Source organism: Empidonax traillii, unplaced genomic scaffold (assembly GCF_003031625.1).
Source record: "Empidonax traillii isolate 1590-97213 ecotype Southwest subspecies unplaced genomic scaffold, ASM303162v1 scaffold353:size574767, whole genome shotgun sequence".
NCBI classification, from domain to species: Eukaryota; Metazoa; Chordata; class Aves; order Passeriformes; family Tyrannidae; genus Empidonax; species Empidonax traillii.
Window position 1 is genome coordinate 287972 of NW_020955546.1, and position 13232 is coordinate 301203.

At 39.8% G+C, this 13232-nt stretch overlaps 1 protein-coding gene across 2 annotated transcripts in view; it reads left to right on the plus strand.

Annotated features, from left to right (window-relative positions):
• SPOCK1 (SPARC (osteonectin), cwcv and kazal like domains proteoglycan 1) overlaps positions 1 to 13232 on the plus strand; it is a 246071-nt gene that overhangs the window by 188855 nt on the left and 43984 nt on the right. For both annotated transcript variants that reach the window (XM_027892461.1, XM_027892462.1), the window contains one exon: positions 4087 to 4201. In XM_027892461.1, coding sequence (XP_027748262.1) covers positions 4087 to 4201 — 115 coding nt within the window. The remainder of the gene's footprint in view (positions 1 to 4086; positions 4202 to 13232) is intronic.

The following is a 13232-nucleotide window of genomic DNA, read 5'->3' on the forward strand; positions in this document are numbered from 1 at the left end:
GTGCAATGGGAGTGCACAGCATGACATTTCCTTGGGGATTTGGAGAAAAGATAATGAACTTTTCCTTCTATTGTGACAATTTTTTGAAAAGCCACACTTGCTCTGAGTGTGTTCCAAATATGGTGGGTGTTGTTTGGTTGTGGGGTTTGTTTTTTTTTTTCCCATCTGATGAAAACTGGAAAAAGCAGCTTATAAAGAAAATGGTGATAAGAGTCCCTGCAATGGAAGCAGTGGCAAGCACTGCTGTAAAGCTTGTAAACAAACAACCCCTCTCAAAGGGGTGTCTGAATTCCAATGGATTCTAATTATCTGCTAGGACAGATAGGTACAAAAAAAAACTACTGATATCAAGAAACTCTGGACTAAAAATATATACATGCTGTAATTTCAGGAAGTTTTAGTTTCTGCCTGTGGCAGGTACTGGGTAAAAGATAAGGTGGAAAATAATGAGCTTTTGTTATTTGTATGTGTAGTTTCGAAGAGACTTATTGTGAGTGAATAAAAGATGCACCATAAAACAAACACTGCCCTGAAATCTTCCTTGGTGAAAACGTCAAAAGCTTGTAGGGTGCTAAAAATGCAGTGTCCTCCAGGCAAGAGCACTGTTCAACAACAGAGGGTTCAGAGCCACTGCTATTAATGTGATATAATAGTTCGGGGCTTTAACACACATTTTAATTAGTGTACTATAAAATTTAACCTCCTATTTAAAATTTCATTCTTTCTCAAAAGAGACTTCGTGTTTATCTTTGTTGTGTGTGTTGTCTGCTAATTCCCACATCCTCTCCTGTTTAATTCACATTCAGTTAATGACAGAATTTTGCAGCCTAATGCGTTCGCCTCTGTTGGTGTGACTGCAAGATATTTTCAATTATAGATTTTTTTTGAATCATGAATCAATCAGGAGCTGGTCTTTAATGGTCCCCCATGAGTCACTTCCAACCCAGGGCATCCTATTGCCAGTGAAAGGTGCTGGCAGGGCCAGGACGTGCTGCTGTACTTGGCTGCATTTTAGGCAAATACACGAGTTCCTTGTGTCAGGATGCAAAGCTCTTCAAGGCATTAATGTACTGGGCTGAACTAACCTGTCCACAAAAACATTCACCAGCCAAATAGGCACCCTCACATAAAAGATCACAGCAACTTATTCAACAATATTACTTGCAGGTTAGATCTAAACCTGGCTGCCAAATGTTGAAAGCCACTATAAAGGCAGAGATTCACAGTTTTATTACATCATTAAAAAAATATCTAGATTCTCCTCTAGCAGGGACTGCAGGCTGGAGACTAACAGACAAGAATAAAATAGCTGGGAATAAATTTTATGTAGCTATTTCCTTTCTCCCTCAAATGTGAATGCTTATGCAAAACACATTGCTGTAGATTCACTGACAATAAAGAGGGAATCATTATACGAGTAGTGGATTCTCAGGGGAACACTTTAACCAAAACACACTCTGCAGTAATTTCCCCCATCTTAGTTGAATAAATTAATTTATGAATTTTCCATGAATATGTTCAACCATTTCTCCCCTCATATATTTTATTGATCTCCATATACATTTAGCAACAAATAACAGAGCTGCTTTTCCATTTGCAGTAAAATAGTTTAGAGATGTTTATGTGGGCCTTGGGGTTCAGAGTAAACAAATGCAGTTCCCACACTGGGGAGGCAGCAGAGAAATAACAAAGCTTGCAAGACCCAGGGAGCTCTCCCAGAGCAGCTCAGCAGAGAGTCAAGGCACAGCCAATCCTACCAGCAATGCCTGAAATCAGAGGGATCAGCCCCAAAGTGTGGGCAGCTCCTGGTGAGTCCAGTGTGCAATCACTGCAAGAGGCTTTGTGACTCGTGCCTGTGAAATACAGAATGTCCCTTTGGTGTGAAAGACTGATAGTTTGGATTTTTCCTTCATTTACTGTTTGTCCATATACCGTGTATCACTTAATCGTCCCTGGTCTGGAGAAAGCCTTAAGGCTGCTTACAGAGCGTAGATCCAGCAGCAGAATACTCCAAAAATGTCATTATTGCTCCCTCCACAAGGCATCTCTGTGGCCTCTCTGAACATCACTTAGGTAATGTCATTAAATCCAAACTTGTGCTACTCATGTAGGTTATTACAGTGAGTAAACACACCATCCTATGGAAAGTATCTCCATGTTTTTCATGGGGGAAGGAATAAACATGTGGAAAAATAATCACAATTATCCTAACTTAATATTTAAAATGATCTTCATATTTAATCTTCAACCCCCAACATCAAACACCTCAAACAAGTGTGGTGGGGATGTAATGTGGTTATTCACCTGTGTAAACTCACTCACATGTGACTGTACCCTGACAGTCTTCAAATTTAGCTCTCCTCCTTGCCCTCAGATAATAGAGCCCTTTTAAGCAGTTTCTTTTCTTGGCTCACTTTTTACCTTTTTGGTTGTCATTTTTATCAATCATGTGGAGAGCTGAGGAAAAACTTGCCTTGCTGTTTCTAAGTATAAAACTCTTTCTTTCTTAACCACACACAATAAGGGGATTGAAACAGGCTGTGCCATCTTAAAGGTGGTATTTGAAGTACAATTTCTGATGCTTAGATACATAATTTACATTTATTATGCATAATAAAATACGTAAGTAATTGATGTTCTGTGAGGGATTAAATGATCAACTCCAGCTGCAGGAAGGAGATTTATGCCCATGGTTTCAGTAAGACATTGACTATCAGAACGTGCTGCAAAGTTGTTGCCTTCAGGACTGCACTCAGGGTGTGTTCTCCTTTCTCCTCCTTTTCTGGTGATGTGCTTTCTCTTGCCTTTGTGCTCTGTGCAAAGTGTATTTGTGGAGCAAACAGATGACAAACAGGTGCATCTATTCCCTTCAGTCTTGGTGTAAAATGCAAGTTGAGCTCACACACGTCCGTGTGTGGCCACATCTCCCAAATCAGAGGGGCAGAACATCAGAGAGAGAGCACAGAATCACCATGGAGCATTGAAGCTGGGAGATAATGTCAACAGGGCAGGATGCAGGCACAGGATGATGGTCTCCTGCTGCTAGATTAAAGCTTGGGCAGAGATGAGCTCTTGTAATAAAAAACAAGCAGAGGCAAAGCCAAGATATTTGTGGTACTATCGAAGAAGGAGGGTGTTTATCTTGTAACAACACCCTGCTCTGTCTCTTGGCTTCCACTGTACTGAAATAACAGAGGGTGATGCTGTGGTTGTCAGCAGTGGTTGCTGCTCAGGGAGCTCCAGTTGCCCTCTGCATCCTCCACAGTCATGCCACGGTCTCAGGCTGCGTGTCCTTCAGCCTCCAGGAGAGCTGCACCAGTCAAAACACATCGTGTTCTGTCACACGCTGTGTGAATGCGTTGGCCTGCTTTTAGATGAATCATGGAATTAATCTGTAACACAACTCGGACTTATCAAAAGGATTTTACAGCCCAGCGTTCCCATTTTCCCTGATGGGAGGCAATCCCTGTGGGAAGGAACACCAGCCTGGCAGCCACGGGCAAAGCTCCCCTGTGCATTAAAAGCCCTCAGATTCTGATCTGGTAAAAGGTGAAAAAAAAATGGAACTGAATTCAGGAGCAAAAGTAGTGTATGATTCTAAGTAACAACATGCAGATACAAAGAACTGTGCTGTACTACTCATGGTTTAATCTTCACTCTTTAGTTTTACAATTTTGCTGTATTTCTGGGGTTGGTTGAATGATGGATGGCTATTTTTAGGAAGGGTTACTGGTAACTCTTAAGGAAATCTGTAGCCATTGGTAGGAGTCATTTAAAATTTTTTCTTTGTTCAGAGAAGCTGAGATGCTGAAGGACCAGTGTCATCAGCTGATGAGCTGGTTTCCTTCAGTTCTCTTTATTTTGAGGGCTGGTATCTCTTTGTGAGCGTTTATTCAGACCAAGTCCATTGCTTGCAGTGGAAGTTGAGAGCTCTCAGCTCCTCAAAAGACCAGAGGAATAAATCAGAGACTGAAGCTTTGTGCCATTACTGATAACACAATTTCTCATTTAATCCACAGCTGCTGTTTTTATATCTTGTCCTAATTAAAAAAAATTTTTTTTTCTTTTTTTTTTTTATGGTTCCAGTGCAAGTTGGAGTTTCATGCCTGTACTTCTGGCAAAACCATCACAGCTCGATGTGAAGGGTCCTGCCCCTGCCTTCCAGGACCTGAAAGTTCAAAACACAAGGTGGAGAAGACTGGTAAGTTGAGCTGTTAATGAAATTATGGCAGATTAATTGATTCCAGCTGTGTTCTTAAAAAAAAAAAAAGTAAGAAAGACTTCTTTTTAACTAGCTTTTTACATGTGTAACACTTTCTGAGAACAAGGTAAGGTACAACAAATCATTTTCCAAACAGTGCTTTCAAAAACATTAACTGCTGCAAAACTAACACCCACCTGATAGAGTCTCGTAGGAAAACTTGAGTTCTGGCTAATGAGTCTCATTTTTGAGTGAAAATACTTTTGAATGAAAATATTGAAGGATCATAAGATAGAAAAGAAAAGAATACAACTTGATGGTCCATTGTTTTGTGAGTTAAAAGTGTGTTAACCAAGAAGTCATTTGAGGTCACACATATGTATTATAGGGACCTGAATTACCATTTAACCTTTATTTTATTAATGTTATGATTAGAAAGCAAATGTATATTGGAGAGATATGTGTCTGTGCTTACGTATGAGATTGTTTCAGTAACAAAGTCACTTTAAATGATGCTCCATTAAGGTTGGAGCCTCAGCATAAATGGCTATTTTCTCTGCCAGCTCTCTGCTGAGTTCCTTAGGTAAGGTCTGAAACCCCGGGGAGATAATTCACTCCCCCAGGTCTTTTCCAAGGAAGCAAGCACCAGCTGTCTCAGAGTGACCTCACCCAAAGGGAATCAGCTCTTGCAGAAAGGACTGACTGACAGCACAAGTCCAACAGCAGGAGGGGGAGTGCCATGGCCAGGCTGTGTCCAAGAGTTTGCTCCCTGCTATGAGGACAGCCAAGAGGAAGGGAAAAGTTGTTACCTGGAGCTGTGGTTTTTTTGGTGTGAGTGCAGATGCTCTGGTGAGAGCAACTGTGGCAAAGTTGAGTGCAAGCCTGCTTTTAAGCCTGGTTTTAAGTCCAGTGTTGTCTCCCCTCTCTTTGGAGTGGTTAACTCACTGGCAGCTGCCTGTATCAGTAGCTCACAAAGCCAGTGTGGTGACTTACACAGGGCTTGCTCTGTCCTGTTAAGCAGTGAAATGTGTTTGTCTTGTGCATCACCCGGAGTATAAAACTCATGGAGCTTCAACAATGGTCTGTTTGCCACCAGACACCCAGGAATTTCTCTTCACTCCTTCTCCTGCCCACTGTGGACACGTTCTGACAGCAGCAGGAACAGAAACAGGGGGGGAAGTTTAAACAACATTTCAGCCTGTTGGCTCAGGCCCTGTCACTTCAGCTGAAAATGCTGATACTCCTGCTGGTGGTTCTCCCTCCACACACCATATCCTCTAGCACAGCACCAGTTTTCATATTAGACCTCCATCTGCTTTCCAGAACAAGTGTTTCTCCAGCCTATATTTTGAAAATCCAGGTTTATTTCGTGTTTTTTTTGGAAAACTGCAGACATTTTTCCGCCCAGCTTTCGAACTTCAACGAGGTATTGTGGATGGCAGTGTGCTGAAATCAATATGGAACTGCAGTATCACTTTAGGTGGCTTGAATCTTCTGGTTACAGTGTGCCCACTGATAAATTGCCTTATTCATATTTTCTATTTCTTGTAGCCTTTATCAGGCTACAAGAAATATTTCTTTTTCTTTGCCCTTTCTATTCCTTTGCCCTTATCAGAAAGAGTATCAGGTTAATAAATCTTCAGTGGCATTTCAAGCTTACAATTTCATTCACACAAGAGAAGAAAGATTCTAATAACGCTTATCTTGATAAATGCAATTTGACAGGGTATATGTATTCTGAAACCCAGGCTTTTGTTTTGCTTGACTCAAATCTTTAACTCCAGCCAACAAAGCATTAATTTAATGAACTGGGTGATCTGCAGAGTAACTTTCCTGGAGGCTTTTCCAAGAGGCCAAACTTGAGCCAGCAGTGTTCCTGCCATTGCCCTGTTGGCAAGGATATTACTATTATTAGGTGCTGAAGTGTCCACAAAAGGATTTGGTCTTGAGAATCAAATAATCAAGAGCAAAGGGGCTTTAGAACTTGCTTTTCTTCTGGTTCTTTGAATGTGCCAATGATGTTCTAGTTAAAGAGTTCCTTTAACTTCCTCAGTCTCCTTTCTTCAGATATTGTCTCTTCAGTTGACCCACTGAGTGAAAATGGAGTCTCAAACTGAATTATTCTGAGTTTTTTTACCTGTTACCTTGGTGTTATCTCCAGTCTTCACACAAAATTATTTTATTTTCCTTATCTAGTCCAATAGTATCATTAATATGGCTGTCTTAGCCTAAAATCAGTAGTTTTATTTCTCATATAAAAATTCACAAGAAAGAACTGTGCACACTCCAGGACTTGGTTTCTGCCCCCTGTTTAGTTGCCAGGTTTGTGAAGTGCAATGTTAAGTAAAAAAACGATAGAGAGCTAAACCTCATGCCTTATACAGGCATGTCAGTGGAAAAATACTAAAGATAATAACAGTGTGAATGCTTCCAGCAAAATGGAAATCTTAGAGCTCACACATCAGCTTTTTTATGCCTATTATACAACGAGGTTAAACACATGTGGTTGTGAACGTCCAGTTTGAAGACAGTTTGCATTAATCTTTACACATTCCCTCAATCACATTCAAATATTATTCCATGATAAATTACTTCCTGAAATTAAAAATTTAAAGGAACATTTAATTCCCAGAGTACTGTAGTTCTAAATGTCATGACCTTTTTTTTTATATGCTTGTGAATAAAATTGGCAGCAGCATCAAAGAGAAGCAACCCAAGTGTGTGTGCTCTGGGGTAACAATTGACTGCAGTGTCTGAGTCGTATTCCTTCCTCCTCCCTGGGCTCCCTAGAAAACATCCCTGCTTTGAGGATGAAAATCATGTTAAAAATTGGAATTCCTTTTATAGTGCCAACCGCGACTATGGAGACATTAACAAAATAACACAAATGCTAGCAAAAGAAAACTACACCTGAATTATTACCTTTAATGGCAAATAACAACAATAAAAGCTTCCTACCATAAAGTTAAATCTTTGAAGAGATGGCAGGATCATGTTCTTCATTTTCTTAAATGGAATTTTGAACTGGAGTCTCGGAGGTAGAAAACAGGTCTCTGTGAGGGTAGTAATGGGAGATTTTGGAAAAGAAGACAAGCCCTAATATTTTACTCTTTCCCTTCTTTTTTTTTTTTTTTTTTAGGCCATTTATATTCCTTTGATTTATCAAAACATTTGATATGCTTCATAACTTGCAGCAGTAACCCAGCTCTACAATAAGCTACCATGAGAGCTGCAGATTTTCAGCACTGATACCCAAAAGTTGAGCTGCAACCTGCCCTGAGGTTACCTGTCCTTCCAAAACATATGTGACCTATTATTTAATACTAAAATATTAATAAGGCTGTAGTTTCAACAAAAACAAAGGGCTAGAAACTGAGTCTGTGTGGAATGTGACAGAAATCATTAAAGACACAGCATCTTGCCTGCTGGTGGTCTTGGGGTGGTCTTCCCAGAAGCTCTGCAATATTAATTAGAGTCCTCATCCAGCATAACTTATTTTGAGACCAGACAAAGCTTCTAAATCCCCACCATAAATAAAGGACTTGAGACGAGAAACACCCAGTTTCAGTTCTTCAGAACCTACTGGCAGAGGGAGAGATTTGTCTCCCTTGAATGTACTGCTCACTCTGTTGAAAAGCCAGCACTGTGCAATGACTGGGTCCTCGTGGCAAACGGGAATTTGTGGTTGCAATAACGTGGTTCTGCCAACTTCCCCCACAGCTCTGTGACTCCTGTCTGTTGTGTGTTAGTGGTGCAGGTGCTCAGGCAGGAGGGTAAAGGTTTAACAGCATGTCAGGGCTCCTTCTGACCATACCCTCTTGTGTTTTCTAAGTTAAGTGCTGTGCTCCCAGCACAGACTCCGTTTGTTGCTGTCAGGGTTGCAGAGCCACTGGAGCGTGAATGGATGCAGTAATTCAAAGGAGGTTTATCCCTGTCTGTGCATTGTGTGCCTTTGACCTTGCAGAAATGCCCCAGGCAACTTCTAAGGAAATTCTGTTCTCCTGATAAGGGGAATGTAAGGTCAATAGGCAGAGGCAAATGTATTCAAATATACCGAGTTGTTTAAATTTCTGAAAGGAACCAAGGGACACATTTTGAAGTTACAGGATAGGTCTTGGCAAGCTTGATCAAGAATCTACCTTGTTTAGGGTATAAATTGTAGCATTTAACTACCAGCTCTATTGGGTGTGATGGATGAGAAGGTCTAATGTTCCATTCCTTTATAAAAAGAGCACTCAGTGCATGAAGTTCATTGGAAGAAATCAAGGTCTTATTTCCCAAATGAGTTGTATCGCTCCTTGTGTCTGAATGACCGACAACTAAAAGGATTTAAAGTCCTGAAATCCACTTTCAGCAAATATTTCTGTTTCATATTGCTGTTCACAGGTTTTCATGACTGCAGAGTGCATCATTTTATAGTTTATGAAGATGAAGGATGAGTCACGAACATGGTTGAGTTGAAATCGGTTCCGATTTGCCAGGAAATTTTGCCTTTTGTGGCTTTGGCTTTGACAAAAAGACTCTTCCTCACACTGAATTTCCACTTAGGTTTTTAAATTGCTTACTTGAATCTCAAACTACAGGAATGATAAGAGAAAAATATTCTAAAATGAAAGTTACCAAGAGTTTTGAACTTTAGTATAGCTCATGAAAACTAGGAGGGTTTTTTCTTTTGGACTTCATCAATAAGTTGTAGGTTTATTAGCTATGCAAGATCTGATATTTTTGCTCCAAAATTTTCTGTGTGAATACCCTGATTCAGCTTTTTTAATTTGTTACAATTTACAATTTTTAATTTGTTACAGTTTACCCAAGTAAACCTGAGCTATGTAGTTTCTCTAAAGAATAATTGTTGCTATTACCAATACTACTATTTTGCCTGCAAGCTTTCACACGAGCAGATCAGACTTTATTCCTTTCCTGAAAACGTGAAAGATTAACTTTTTGCCTTTCTGCAAGACCCTGTCTGTGAGTAGCGAAGTGTCTGCACCCAGTTAATATTTATTTTAAGAAAGTGAGAAAGCAGGAAAGAGCAGATCCCCCTCCATGGATGTTCCTGTTACTCAGTCCTCTTGGATGCAAAAGCAAACAGCTTCAGGACTGAGGCAGCGAAAAAATCAAGTTCTTGCCGGGGTCAGAAGAAAGAGAAAAAACAGTGGTGGCTGGGGGGTGTTTTGTTCTGCTGCTTGACCTCACATGCACCTTTGTGCACCAGACAAAAGCAGGAGCTTACGAGGGAAAGGCTAGTTAAAGAGTTCATGTGGTGTTTTTATCTCTTCCCAAATACAGCTGGCTGAGACTGTGTAATTAGCCAACATATAATGGGAATTGTAAATTTTATAATTAATTACACAAGTCTAAATTTCTTTTTCACCAGCGTGTGATGGAGGATTTAGGTGTGAACAGCCATAACTGTGCAGCTGAAGGACTCAAACCTTTGCAAAGAAAGAATATAAAGAGATTGAAAAGTGATTTTTGATGTTTGCAATTTGAGCAAATACTGCAGTATTTTTCAGCGCCATTCAACCTGCACATACTGAGATTTTGAATTATACGTGCAAAGTATTTATACAATAGAAATGAAATGCATGTTTTCAGGCTGCTGTGTTTTCTATCCCAGCTGTGTTGTACAGGAGATTGTCATGCCCCTAAAGCTTGGTTAGGCTTGAGAGCAAATTCAGGTTTGGACCTGTGATGGCTTTTCTCCCAGAGTATGAATTAAAATAACTCTCAGTATTTATACACAGGAAGCACTCGGGGTTATATGAAGCCTGCTCTGACATGAACTTGTAAAGGAGGCAGAACATTCCCCTGTAGAAGTTTTGTGCTTTGATCTGGCTCTGAGGTTTGGGAGGTGGGCAGGGCAGCATTGATTGCAGCAGACCCCAGACAGACAGCGAGTTGGGGACCACACCACCCATTGACTAGCTGTCACTTTTTTTGGCACGATTTTCCTTGGGTTTGATCAAATTCCAGCAGGCTCCAAAATATAGCAGACAACTTCTGCTTTAGAGGCAGAATCGACAGAAAGGAGGGAAAGGCAGCCCTGGGAGCAGCGTGCTGTTCACTTTGGTGCTGGCTGAAAGGATGTTGACTGTGGCACCAACACAGCATTTGCACCTGTGGTAAATGCAGCTCTTTAACAAGGTAACATGCCGATAGAACAACATCCAGCCAGAATTCCTGTCATCATTTTTGAGGTTGAACCAGGACATGAGGCAATTCTTCACCATTGCTAAGTGAAAACTAATCCCAGACAGCAGCGGGAGACAGGACCTGCATAAAAATAACTGTGTCGTGCTGTAATTATATTAAAAACAGTAGGGTTTGTTTTTTTTTTAATCCTTTTGAAATCTTATTAAAGAGAACTTTTTAAGGTTGTGTTAGATCCCTGGCAGCTCTTTGTGGCTGAGGCAAGTCCTCCTGTTGGCATAAGCATTTGTAGCTGGAGATTCACTGGATTCAGGTGGATGAGTAGTGGATTCAGGTTTCACCCCTTGCTTAGGAGTGGCAATACATATAAAATAAATTATATTTATATTATATAAATTTATATAAATATATTAATTGTTAATTATATGGGGGTTTTATTATTTTGTCTAAATAATAGAAAAATTGATTTGAGGGATTCTCTGTCCGTATAATCAGTAGTGTGGATTTCTGACTTCCATGTTAAATTCAATACAGAATCCAAATCTGAACGGGGCACAAGATCCCAGGGGCAGTGTGGGCATCACCTGGATCACTGACCCTGCAGGCAACTTGCCACCTGGACACACAGAGGATACAGGATCCCCCCAGGGTCCCCAAACCCACAAAAACAATCACTGAGACACCACAATGGTCCCTGTTTTCATAAACACTATTAAACAAAATGTTCAAATGACTATTGATTTTTTTTATTATTATTTTTATTTTTTACCATAAAGAAAAGGTTAGAAAATCACAGACACAGCAAACACTTTGTGTCAGCAAGTAACAATAATTTTCAGACAAGACGTAATTTGATTTTGGATTGCCAACAGAAAACTATTGAAGTGGCACACCGTGTTAATAGAAACACCGGCAAGCAACAGCAGGTGTTTGTGTGCTGATAATGATAATTAGAGCACTAAAATCTCTCTCATCATAAACAAAATCAAATAAATAAGACTGGTTCCATATAGTGTTTTTTTTTTTTTTTTTTCTCGTGGGTATTGGTTTCTGCATTTTTTGGAATATTTCCCTAACATTTAATACAAGAAGAGGTTTGTTAAATCTCTGGACACCTGACAGTGAAATGAATTATTGTGCATATCACTGTGGTGTTAAAACTGAAACATCTCAGTTGGGGGGGGGGGGGAACCCCCAAACCTTTTCAGTAAAATACAAGAGAAAATAAGATTTTTGAAGTTTCAAAGACAAATTTTTCTTGGCTGGTTGGTTGGTTTTTTTTCCTCTGGTATCTTGAGGACTAAGTCCCATCTTGAGTTACTCCAGTGTAGATCTGGAATAGTTCCATCAACAATGTAAAGTTACTCTGAGTCTGTAGCAGTGTCAAGGAGTAAAAACTAATTGATCATTCCAGAGAGTTTGAAACTTTTTATGCAGCATTGTGTCAAATAAGTTCTGATTTTTTTCTCAGTTCCCATTTCCTTATAAGTGTAGAAGAGGGGAGATGTTACTTGCAATATAACCACCTCCTTCCATATATATATGCTTGGATATTTTACAGCTTTCATTGACCCAACAGGGACATTTCTACATTAATTTTCCTCTGAAAGATTGCTCTTTTTTTTTTTTTGGTAATTGAGTTTAATGGACTGCATGTAAATTAAAAAAAAATTATATTATCTGCTTTCTGTAAAGCAGCTGTCTTAGAGACAGACTAGAATGAGGATCAGGATCTGCATTTGTAAATTACTAAAACCTGAATTATTTTCCAAATAAGTCTTAACTACCAGTTTCTAATATTCTGTTCCATTAATTGAGAGAGAATTTCATCACTAATTGTTTAGAAGGGCTTATGGGATAAGTGCTCCATTTCCCTCATGAGAATATATTTTATACAATGATATCACTGTATTTTTTGATTTAATAGTTTATGGCCTTGGCTCCCTCTTGCTTGTCTGAAGGTGATTTTTTTTATCATCATGTCCTATTTTTCAATTTGTTTACAAAGATAGTTGGGGCCCAGGAGTTATCAGGCACAGACAACAAGCAGGTTCTCTTATTGCCCAAATTGTAAGTATGGTCTGTAACAGCAAGGACTCACTTATCAGGCAACCCCTGTCAACAGGAAAAATGAAAACTGAGTAAAATAAAATCCTGTCCCTGTCATTTCAGACAGTGAGTTGCGTGTTACAAACGCCTCGTTGATCATTCACGACTGAAATTCAGAGTCAGGCTCTTGAAAAGGGTTGCAAATGTTCTTGGAGAGTCTCAGATGTTAAAAAAAGAAAAAAAAAAAAAGCAAAAAGGATACAATATTTTGAAAAATTCAGTTCCCTGAGCATTTTGGTTGAGACCGTCACAATTAGGCTTCATTTGGGACTGTAAAGTGTCAACAAAACTCCCCTATCTCTGTTTTTATCGTGGTTTTCCAAACAGTTCTGGTAGATGGTTGTTTATCTCTGTAATAACTCACTGTGAGAAAGGAATACCCAGGTATTTCCCAGGTGTGTTGCATCCTCTGTTAATGTTACATTGCAACATTCAGGTGTGGTGAAGAAAATACATAGAAGCTGCCTGGTTCTGTTTTGTGGTGCTCACAAAGGGATTAATTACCTGCTGCTTGAGCCGTGTTTGGTTGAAATGAAACCTGGGGAAACACCAGAAGCACCTCTGTGTGCAGCTCAGGGCTGAGGAACCAGCACAGAACATTTCCTGGGCACAGCTCAAGGGTGTGAAAAATCCTGGAGTGGCAGGGAAGGTTTGCAGAGTTTTCCACGCAGGAAAACCGGTGTTTATTTGCAGCTGATGCCATCATCCCTTTCATTTTAAATACTGACACTAGCACTCTGGACACTTTAAACAAAAAATCCTTTGTAGC